The sequence below is a fragment of the Papaver somniferum genome, chromosome 1 (genome assembly GCF_003573695.1).
Source record: "Papaver somniferum cultivar HN1 chromosome 1, ASM357369v1, whole genome shotgun sequence".
NCBI classification, from domain to species: Eukaryota; Viridiplantae; Streptophyta; class Magnoliopsida; order Ranunculales; family Papaveraceae; genus Papaver; species Papaver somniferum.
The window spans coordinates 117,086,387-117,098,305 of record NC_039358.1 but is presented as its reverse complement, the minus strand read 5'-3'; the positions used below and the strand labels follow the sequence as shown (position 1 = coordinate 117,098,305).

The following is an 11,919-nucleotide window of genomic DNA, read 5'->3' as shown; positions in this document are numbered from 1 at the left end:
TGATTTCATGAACCTATATAGGTGAATTTGCGAATCCAGTACAAGAAAAAATCTTCTATAGTCTTTTTTCATTTGAGAACCTGAACTTACTTACTTAAGTTCGCGAACCTATTCAGGCTTGAATACTCTTGTAACTTATTTTGCATTAGAGTTCGTGAACCTACCTACTTGATTTCGTGAACTTACATGGGAAAAGTTCTATATTTTCTCTCTTTTGCTCCAAAGGCTCAACCGTTGAGTTCATGTTCCTAAAGCTTATTATAATTAGCCAAATCCATAACATATATATCTTTGGGATTGTTCATTATTTTTTGGATTTCAACGAGAACTTTCTACACTCTTACAAATAGTTATCCATAGCTAATTTATTTAGCTCGAAATTCTATAGTTTTTCATGAAAGTTTGAAGTTATCTTTGATAGTAGTAATTTTTTTCATAAGAATTTTCTTTGGGCTTTTAATTGTCTACAAACTTGAAACCATAAAAACAATCTTGTTGCAATCCCAGTCCTTTCTAATGAAATAAGTTAAGGAAACGACTTGGTTTGGGCAATTTAGAATTAAATTGGGTGGCAAGAAATCCATTGCTTAGATCCTAGGCAACCCATCCTTGATTTATCACTATAAATTGGAGACACTAGCAACATAGAAAACTTAATTCCTGCACTCATGTGTATATTATTACAAGGTTGTCCTCTAAGGATCTTCGTGATTTAAAGTTCAACTTTGGAAAACTTCACTTGGGATACGTGAATCACAGGTTCAATATCTTGAAAGAAGGATAGTTTCAAAACCTGTATCTATATTGTGACTACTCGTTTTCCCATAGTCTACGTAATGTATACAGCTCTGAGGATCTGATACTAAGTAGTATTGATACCTCTGTTGAACCGATATTGCCAAGTAATAAATGATATCTAAGATCACAATAACAACGAAGAACACAAGTATAATGTAAAATCTTCTAAGTTATCATGAGACACAAGAGATTTACGTGGTTCGACATTTGTCTACATCCACGGGGTAATGAGTGCTTGTTTTTGTATTAAGTTGTGGTGGTTACAAAGATCTTAAATGCTTCCCAAAGTAATAGAGAGAACTCAAGTGGAAGTAAATACTTAAGTTCTAAACATTAAAGAGGTATAAGCTTAAGACTAGATCTTCTCTCCTAGATATTGAATGCCTTTAGTTTGTTGGTGAAGTTTGATATTTATAGGCCCTCTTGCTCCAGGTATATCTTTGTTGCCTCTGGGTCCATCATATGCTGACATACCTTTCGTACCAATGGTACCTTCATCCACCGCGTACTTTCTCCAGATATATTTCACCACCTCAGCTGGCCCACGTTCCTTCGGGAACTACCCAACCTTAGTACAGGTTGTACCTTCGTTCACCGCCAGCTTCCTCAAATCGGGTTCTGCCACGCTTTCTCTCTCCACGTGCCTAGATTCATGCGTGTAGATAAGAGATTTGAGCATTTAATGATGATTGGATGTAGTATCTACCTCTGTCCCCTCGCCAGCTGACTCTATATAGACTAGGTTTTTTCCTTCCTTATCTTGACTGTTCACGCCTTCTTTCTTGGGATGAGATAAAGTAGATCTGCGGAGGTATCCCTTGTTACTCAGGCTTCTCTGTTTAGCGAAGGCTACACAGTTAGGTATATATGCAGCCACTAAGAACGTGACACGTGCTCCACAGAATATTGGTATTCACATATATTTGTGTTGGTTAATTATTTTTTTCTATTTTAAGGTCCTTCTTTTTTGATATAAGGTCATTCAAGAATTGCACATCAAATCCATATTTGATAGAAAACCAAAAACATGATTGAGTATAACTCTTAGCTATTGAAATCATGTTTATATGCTTTAGAAAGCTTTTATTCTAGATTAATTTCTAGTCGTTCCTTGTGTAGATAGAAGATCATATATCTTTATAAGTTTTGAAGAAAATAAACCCTAATCTTGGATTAATATTCACTTAATGCATATGTTTTGAAAATATCAAACATCACCAAATTGCATCTTACCTACAACTTGTTCATCTTCACCGATTGATTCTTCTTCTAAATAAGTTTTATCAGAATCGTCTTCTTCATACTCAAAATCCTCATCAGAGAAACTTGATTTTTCTAGAATTTGTTCTCTTCAGGGGTTGACATTGATGTATGTGGTAAGATTAGCTTGTAGTGGTTGGTAGATTCAACATTTTTCATACTTGAATAGTAAACTGTATGGCCAGTAGGTACTCTTAATAGACCTGGAAAAAATGCAACCCATTTTTTATCTCGTTTTCATGCTCAATAATCATGTTGTGCAAAATAGGACAATATTTCATGATAAAATTCAAGCCACGTTGTTTTCAATACTTACATGGTGATCCAACAATGCTATCTTCGTAAAAGAACTCCAAAAGCACGTTCAATATATTTTTTCTTAGCCTTTTTATGCTCGTATAAGATATCAAATTCAGGAATATCTAGTATTTCCTAGTATGCGTGTACAATGTCTTCAATTTTGGGTAAATACCACCGACTAGAAAGTAACTCGTATAGTAGTGGTTTTTATTGATGACAAAATGACATGGAGGTGAAACACCATTGAGAAGTGAATAATAAAAAGTGAGTGTGCCAAAAATTCCGGTCGTCGTTTGATCCTGGCATTCCCCCCAAAAAATTCCAAAACCATAAATCATATGATGCAACCACCTTTAACTTCATAATATTGTCCGTGTTTTTACCCATATATGTTCTTGCTAAGCTACACCATAGTTCTTTTATGTCATACATATACAATCCAAACTACTAAGCATTCTAGGAAATCCTCGTTCGGTATAAATATCTTCAGCACTAGGTTGACACCAGTACGTACCTTTCTCTAAAGGTTCTACATATTGGATTCTATTGCTCTCAAATACCCATGCATATGGCTCATTGTATCTCATAAGAAATTTATTGACTTCAATTCAAAGCATTCAATATTCTACACCAAACTACATCAATAACCTAATTATATTGATCTGCAATACTCCTACAACTAGTAATAATCACGATGTTTTAACTACTTCTACGTTCAAATGATTAATTAAGTATACAATGTATTTATTCAACCTAAGATCAAGAATATCATGATTATCAAAGAAGCATTTGAATACTAACCTTTCATTAGTTTGAGGATGTAACTTAAAATTGAAAGATGCAATAGAACCGCGTTTGTGTAGAAAATAGACCCTTTTTATGCCATGCAAAATTCTACTTGGAACACCTTTATATCCAAATGAGTAATTTTGTTCATCGTTTTTGAATGAAAAGATGTAAAAGAAAAAAAAATGAGAGAAAAATGTGCATGTTTTACGGATACATATTACTATTTTGAAAACGCGCATGTTTTATGTATACATATTGCTATTTTTTTATATCCAAACGAGTAATTTTGCTCATCGTAACGAACGAATAGATGTAAAAGAAAAAAAATGAGAGAAAACGTGCATGTTTTATGTATACATATTACTATTTTGAATTTTTTGGAACCTTAGTTATGCCGAGTCAAAGTCAAAAAACTCCGCCGCTTACATTATTTGTGCCAAACTACCTCCAATAGTCTAGTACCATGACGACCGCTTCCCATCGATTAAGACCATGTTTGTTTGCATCCGACTCGCGATTTGAATCTGAGTCAATCCCTGACTCGTCGCGAGTCAGATGTTAGACCGTTTATTTTTAATTTTGAGTCAGATCTGATTCAGGCCTAACCCCTGATTCGGACCCGTTTGAGTCAGGTAACAAAATACCGCTGACTCATGGGATCAAATCACTGACTCACATTTTTTTAAGTCAGCTGAGTCAGATCTGACTCAAACAAACATATTGAGTCAAATCTGACTCAAGTCAGGTAATTTCAGTCAGATCCAGACGACTCAGACCCAGATGACTCAGATGAGTCAGGAGTAAACAAACAAGGCGTAAACTAGAAATCCTAAATCTGGTCTAGGCAACCCCTAGACTAAACTAGAAATCCTAAATTTGGCCTAGCCTAGACTCACCATAATACTTGCTGTAAGCCTTTGTAGCATAAGCGAAAGGGACCTGGGAATTGCATATTAGGACCAGAGTTATACGTCAACATAGTTTTCATATAGCACCATGTGGGCGTCCGGCAGTTCACCTTGTCCTAGCCGACGCTGAAGTGTAAGTGCAGAATGGTGACACATGGGGGCTCGATAATGAAGGTCAGAGGACATCCACTTGTGAGAGCGGTGCACATAATTAAGCTCTTCATGGGGTCACTTGTTGCAAAATACTAGATCATGCATACCTTATGGCACACCCCCTCCATTCACTATCATCAATGATACAATATTGCTGTATTCATTTTTGTTTTGGTCCCTGGATTCAATGAATGCTAGATCTATCCCAAATCCTTCACAATGTGTCTTTTTTCCACCATCTACATACCAAATTCAACAGCAGCAGCAGCCAGGGAAGAACAATGTCTAAACTCCCATCTAAACCAAAAGCCTTGAGCTTGACTTGACAGACTAACATATGTAACATTTTTCATTTTAACAGATGATAAACTGTAAGATGACACCTACAAAGAACTTGCTCAAAAATAAAATTTCCCATAGATTTCGAATTTATTAAGCTGTAGTTACATAGACCAAATCCAGCATACGACCCCAAAGAAAAATATCTGGACTGAATAAATCAAATGTATATAAGAAAAAGAAAAAAAAAAGTAAAGAAAAGAAAAGATCAAAACAGAACCAAAATAAGAAAAAGAAAAAAACAACTACAATGAATGGGGGGTGGGTAGGAATATAGCAATGCAATATATGGATCTATCGCCTGCATCGAGTGATTCTTGAGCAGCCTCGAGAATAAGGTTGAGCAGGCTGTCTAGCTTTGTAACAGTTGTTAGTGTAGTAAGATCTACCTGATCTAGGTGGGCATGGTACCCTATTTGCTGATAATGCTCCATATGAGATGTAGTAATGCTTTTGTCTCGCATAGAGAGCCCTACGCATGATACCGTCTTCGGAGAAATCATCACCATTGATAGCCAAGTCTTCTTCGTCTTCATCCATGATAATAGATTGATCTGAACCTGATGATGCATTTGTTGTCCACTCTAGTAGCTGTGGTTGCTGAGAGCTACTTGTTCTATCTGAGAGTACTAGTACTACTTCAGCTTTAACACTAACCAAGTAAGAGAAACAGACACATAGAAGGACGATCATCAGCTTATTAGATGATGATGATAATGATAATGAGAATGCCATTTTAATGAAACAAATCTTTAACCCTTTTTCTTCTACTGCGAAGAAGAACAATATTCTGTCTTCCAAAACTACTGAATTTTCTTTTCTTTCCTTTCCTTTACTTCTTATTCTTGAGGTCTCGATAGGAGAAGATCTAAAGAAAGTAAAGTCACTTGAGATTTAAGAGGTGGAGATAAGGGTTAAGGAGAGAGTCTACTCTACCCTGGGAAATGTGTAAGCGAGTGGTACAGTGGATCTACGTTAGAAGCACATGGGGTCGGTCGGCTGAATCAGTAGTTGTACCGTTGTGGCGCCATTAGTTTAACTTAAATATCCAAGAATTATTCTCTCTGCTGTATTAATAATGAATTGAGTTTAGCTAGCTGTGCCATTACGTTGATGTATGTTACATGTATGCAATGAGAATGGGGAATTGGGGGTTTTGTATTACAGTGAGGCGATACAATCGCCTTCATTTGCGGCAACGCGTGGGTCCTCAAAATGCATCCGTTGATGATTCCATCACCTCTCTCCCACCACTCCCACTGATTGTTAGAAAAAAAATGTGTTACTCTTTGCGAAACGCGGGCACCCGGCCGAAATTAAGCAGTAGCACCACCCGTACTTCTCATTCTTTTGTAAGCATGTTAAGCAACGTCAAATAGCATTGTACCAAATCCAAGCAAATAATATAGATGCATGGATGTGAGTTTTACACGAAAGCAATGTAACTAATCAGTGAATGCCATATAGGTTTGCGGTACAACTCGGGGACGTGTCTCCGGGACCAAAGGCTGTACATTTTGCAAACCTGACGATTGTTTTCTTCCACATGAATAACAGCAATGACTTTGTAACTCATTCACCACTCTATAGTCTACACATCCAGCCTTTTCCAGCTCTCTACAATTATTTAGATGATACAGACAGTTTGATATGGAGTATTTCACTTCCTCCATTTAAATCTTGATTGTCATTTCAGATGGATGTGTCAACGGACAATCAAACAGTCACATAATGAATGTAGGGCTAACTAGAAACAGTAACACGGGAAAACATACGTCAGTTCTCGGACTCGGAATGACAGATTCAGAAAAAGTGCAGCTTTCTATTTCATTAAAAGGTTCCTCAAACAAGAACAAGTATACAGAAGACTCCATGAGAGTTATCCAAATTCAAATATACATTATGATGCTTGAATAAAAGAAAAGAATGGATCCTCTACATGTAAACTGGGGGGAAGTAACGATATGTTCCTTGTTCCCAAATTGAAGAAGAATATCAGAAAATACAACGAACCGAGTGATCCACCTAAAACGGATCAAGGCAACTTCTAAGGACAACTTGTATCAACACCTATTAACAGGTCAATAATTCATTCATGTACGGAACATTATCAGAGCCTACCATAAAGTCTATGGAAATGCAGGAAAGCTGAAAGTCTTACCCTACAGAAAGAAAAGAAAATGGCCACACCAACTCTTGTGATAAAATGGAGATCCACATTCCAAACTACTTACATGATGTCCAGGTCCAAAGATGAAAAAAAGAAACTGCCTCAGGAGGAGGGTGTAAGGAGCTTGTCAATGGCTGCTGTATAGACATGCTTGGGCATGGTACCAATCACCGAATTGCTCTTCTCGCCGTTCTTAAAAAACAAAACAATTGGAACAGCTTTGACTCCATACTTCTCGGCAACTTTGAACTCCACATCTGCTCTGAGCTTGTAACACTTGATTTTCCCAACGTACTCATTTGCGATTTCCTCAATCTCACGGTGGACCATCCTGCAGGGACCACACCAAGAAGCCCAGAACTCCACGATAACAGGAATGTCACTGTTCAACACATACTCATCCCAGGTGTCTTCTGTGACAACCTCCGCTGCGAAATACCAAGAAAAATGGTTAAAAGTGTAGTTTTCATGCTATTGTTGCAAATCGCAGCATAGCATACATGAGCTCCCTAAAATGCTGAGCGAGAAAAGTTCGATATTATGCCAGAAGAGCGACGATAACTGCAGACAGCCAAACAGCTTCTAAACATAACTCCTGTTACTCCTACTTCATTTTTGGATCTACTTATTAATCTTATTATCACTCTTTCTTCCGCATTTTACTTGTTTCCTTTCCGCATGTGAGCCTACGGACAGATTTATCTCAACACAACAGCAAAAAATCATACAAGGGACTAATTTACCGATTATATATATAATCCACAAAGAAAAAGGTTCAAGTGCCCAACAAGAGCCAATTTCATTTTTTTTTCCAACACCTGTTTATATTGTTCAACCAGGACATGCTGGATTGTAAAATGTGCGGATAGTGAGCTTAACTAAAGAGTTATGTAGTTGCAATACTTATAACATAGTGCCGTTAATTAAGAACATAAAAATAGATCGGTGCGAGTGAATGGATATCCTCATGTAAATAGAGGAAAGACACTAATGAGGCAACAAAAATTTATATTTACAACATACAAGTCTCAAATCTGGTACATCTCAACCTCACAAGGGATTACAGACTTACAGTACAAACAATAACCACCAATAAAAAGTGAATAGGAGCACAGTGGTATTCTTATTAAATGATAATTAAGAAAATGAAATGATAATCGAATACCCACTCATTCTGATTGAAACCAAGAAAAAAGCACAAAATCGTCAACATTAGATAAAAATTCAATCAATCAAATGCGCCTTGAAATTTGACGGTTTGACTAACAGTTCACCTATCATTTACCATTAGTAAAGTCGTAAATGTGTACCCTTCTTATTTATTCTCCACCTCCTTATTTAACAGTACCAGGCACCTATCCTCAACCATTAGTTCAAGTTGCAACTGTGGAACCATCCTAATTAGTGTTTATCATTTAATGTGCTGTTCTACATCCTATTTAACGGTTTGACTATCAAAGCACGCATCATTTACATTGATGAGTGCTTCTAGAATCATGAGTTTCATAGAGTTCACTGATACATTATCAGCGGAACTTTGTTAGCAGTTAGCACTTGAAAAATCTAGCACTTTGTTAGAAGTCAATCAGGTTCATACTTAGCAAGTGCCGACCAAAAAAAATAATCATTCAATCTGAAAATTTCTTTAGAACTTTGTTGACATTTCCATATCAGACTTGAGAATAAATGGAAGTTAGGGGTTTGTATATTCAACAACTCCAAGAGCATGCTATGTATAATTATTATAGATTCAATCTGAATGATTATCACTTTAGCTGAAGGGCAGTCAGTGACAAATTGAAAATTACTACCAATGATCTATGAACTAACGTAAGAAATCAAAATACTCATCATTGCTTACAATCGGTCCCCACTTTTGTATTGTTAAAATTGATCCAGAACCATATACGACTGTTTTACACGTTTCAAAAGTGGTAGTATGTAGATGGTTCAAGCAAGCACAACAACACAAAGTCACAAACAAAACCGAACTCGGACACGCAAGTTCGTGGAAACACAAAGACAGCTCAAACATCGTAGCAAACCTAATTTGAATTGAAGCTCAACATTGCTCATAGAAGATAGCGAAATTAATCTATACAAGAGATTTAATTCCTCATAGAAGATAGCGAAATTACTTAAACTACCACTAATCCGTTTCTGATTTACTTAACAAAATGAAAACGGATCGTCCATATGAACACCTCAATTTCAATAAATCAAGCTATATAAATGAGATTAGAAAAAACAAAAACATAAAACCCTATTCTAATAACTTAATCGAGACAAAATCCATGAAAAAGAGAGGAAAATCTTACGTTCAGCGCGATGAATAGAAGCCACGATCACAGATTTCCATAAGTATTTTTTCTTCAGAGATAGAGATGATGATGTGTACTGGACTGGATTTACAGGAAACCTAATTGATTCTTCACGAGGTTTTAAATGTAGTGATCTCGATGAGAGTCCGATCTTCGGATTCATAGATGAGCAGATGAAATCAGTTTTCGTCAAATCGCCATTGAATATAGAAGTGACAATCGCCATTGAATTGATGATGTGAGTCACGCTAAATAACTGAAATCAGTTTAGAGAGATGAAATGATTTGTTGGAAGAAGAAAGAATGAGAGGGAAATGTTTTCGTCAAATCAGATATCAGAGTGAAGAAAACTTCAGTGACGAACTTCTTTTATTGTTGAGTAGTTGGTTATCAAATTGACGGATTTAGCCTTTACACTTGTTCTCTGTTTTGCTTTGATGTGTGAGTCTTTTCTAATATTATTGTGGGTATTTCAGTAAACTTGATTTCTCTGATCAACTCGCATACTTCATAATCCGTTTTTAGCTACCTGACCAGTCTTACTGTTGATTCAGTTCAGTTAATGATCGGAGGTGAGAAAATGTAAGTTTGCCTCAGACGGGAAACTGAAATGAGGAATAGCAGTTTCCCCGTCCGTAAAAACTCCGTATCCTAAAACAAAGAATAAATTGTAAGGCATTCCAATGTACATGTCAAACAAGATAGTTGGTCTTACACCCATGATCGTTATGACAAAATGACAAACATATCTACCAAAGTGTCAAATTTATTAGGCATACGCGATAGAATCTCTCACAAGTGCTAGAGTGTCCATCGTTTGATGGTCAGTACAGCGCTAGCGTTAGTGAAAAAACGGGGTATAACAATCACATCCAATAATTCGTTCGGCAATCTGTATGGACTAACTTCAATATAATTCCGAGAGCACCAGCTTATAAAGCGAGCTCAACCAAGAAGGATATCAAAGAGTTATATCTCAATTTCTCAATATAATCTGCAATCGGACAGATAGAAATCTGTGAGCCCGATTGATATGAGAGATAACTTGAACAGCACCAAAGACCAAGGCCCAAGTGCCAATCAATTCATATCCAACAATCAAGGTCGGATTTACCAGTTGATTGAACTACGCACAACCTGTGATATTTCAATTATATAAACAAATATAATGCGGAAAAGAAATAACACAGACACCAGAAGTTTTGTTAACAAGGAAACCGCAAATGCAGAAAAACCCCGGGACCTAGTCCAGATTTGAACACCACACTGTATTAATACGCTACAGACACTAGCCTACTACAAGTTAACTTCAGACTGGAATGTAGTTGAGCCCTAACCAAGTCTCACACCGATTAAGGTACAGTCGCTTTCCTTACGCCTGTAGAACCACGCCGGATTCTGCATACTTGATTCCCTTAGTTGATCTCACCCACAACTAAGAGTTGTTACGACCCAAAGTCGAAGACTTATAAACAAATCTGTCTCCCGCAGATAAGTCTATTCTGATAGATAAATCTGTCTCCCACAGAAGTACTTATGAAGTTTTTGTTCCGTCTTTTGATAAATCAAGCTGAACATGAACCAATTGATAATACGGTCTTATACTCCCGAATAGCAGCCTAGAAATACCAATCACCTCACAATAACTTAACTATATGGTAGTAGAAGAAGTTATTGTGAAATCACAAAGAATGAGACGAAGAGCTTTGTGATTAGTTTTTATATTTTACCTATCGGAGATAAATCTCGAGCAAATCTTAGAGAAGATAGTACTCAATACGATAGAACAAGTAAGATCAGAACACGCAACTATAGAGAAAATAGTTGGGTCTGGCTTCACGAATCCCAAATGAAGTCTTCAAGTCGTTAATCTATAATGGTTTTGGAAAAACCTAGGTTAAAGGAGAATCGACTCTAGTTGCAACTAGGACACAGGAAAGTGTCGGGATTAGGTTTTCCAGTTGCTAGAGTTCTCCTTATATAGTCTTTAAAATCAGGGTTTGCTTTCAATAAAATCTAAGATAGCTTAGTAACAAAGCATTCAATATTCACCGTTAGATGAAAACCTGATTTAAGATTCAAGTTAAGTCTGCTTAAAACCAAAGCAATATCTCTCCACTATTATATGGTCTTAGCTTGTTTCACACAAATAAAATATATCTTCATTTAGATATGGGTAACCGTACCTAAACGTGTATATTAAGTTGGATTAATAACAGTTAACCGAAGTTAGCCATATGAACACTTTTGTCTTAACCACATTCATTTAACACTTCTATATCAACTATGATGATCAATCGATCATGAAATATAATCAAATGAATCTAATTGTGTTTCAAATATAGTTGTTCAATTGTTCACTATTTCACAAAAATATATATGAACCAATTGAATCGAAATCGGATTGATTCATAAGAATCAATTCATGAACATTAAGTCACGGCTTGCAAAGATTGCATTCCTTAATTCATAAATGTATTTCTTCATGAGTATGAAAAACATACTTATCCAATTTTAAAACTTTAACCACTAAGTTTGCAAACAGGTACGCAAACTATAGCTTCCGGACTTTGGTCTTGTCCAGCCGTTTGCAAACAGGTATGAAAACAGCAGTCCCGGACCTAACTCAAGTAAAACCGTTCGCATAATAGTATGCAAACAAGGTTCCCGGACTTTAATAGTTAAAACCATTTGCATACTAGGTATGCAAACAAGGTTCTCGGACTTGAATCATACCAAAACAGTTTGCATACTAGGTACGCATACTGTGATGTATCCAGACAAAGGTTTTTGTTGTAAACTCTCATTTCAATCATTCAAACATCCTTAAAAGACGTCAATAGTTGTCTCACATAAACTATTAGCTTCAAGTAATTTTCAA

The 11,919-nt window shown here is 36.4% G+C and overlaps 2 protein-coding genes across 2 annotated transcripts; both read right to left on the bottom strand.

The window, feature by feature from the left end:
• Window positions 1-4,602: 4,602 nt before the first annotated feature.
• LOC113332248 (protein RALF-like 34) lies at window positions 4,603-5,657 on the bottom strand. The gene has a single exon (XM_026578829.1). The coding sequence runs from the start codon at window positions 5,280-5,282 to the stop codon at window positions 4,842-4,844; it is 441 nt and encodes a 146-aa protein (XP_026434614.1). The 5' UTR covers window positions 5,283-5,657; the 3' UTR covers window positions 4,603-4,841.
• Window positions 5,658-6,348: 691 nt separating this feature from the next.
• On the bottom strand, window positions 6,349-9,390 carry LOC113297937 (thioredoxin M3, chloroplastic-like). The gene is made up of 2 exons (XM_026546552.1): window positions 9,036-9,390; window positions 6,349-7,145 (listed from the first exon to the last, which is right to left on the bottom strand). Exons 1-2 carry the CDS (start codon window positions 9,262-9,264, stop codon window positions 6,820-6,822), a joined length of 555 nt encoding a protein of 184 aa, XP_026402337.1. The 5' UTR covers window positions 9,265-9,390; the 3' UTR covers window positions 6,349-6,819.
• Window positions 9,391-11,919: the final 2,529 nt, after the last annotated feature.

Coding starts and splice junctions, on each gene's coding strand:
- LOC113332248 (XM_026578829.1), bottom strand. CDS start 5,282: ATGGCATTCTCATTATCATTATCATCATCATCTAATAAGCTGATGATC.
- LOC113297937 (XM_026546552.1), bottom strand. CDS start 9,264: ATGGCGATTGTCACTTCTATATTCAATGGCGATTTGACGAAAACTGAT. Junction 7,146..9,035: donor TTCTATTCATCGCGCTGAAC/GTAAGATTTTCC, acceptor GGTATTTCGCAG/CGGAGGTTGTCACAGAAGAC.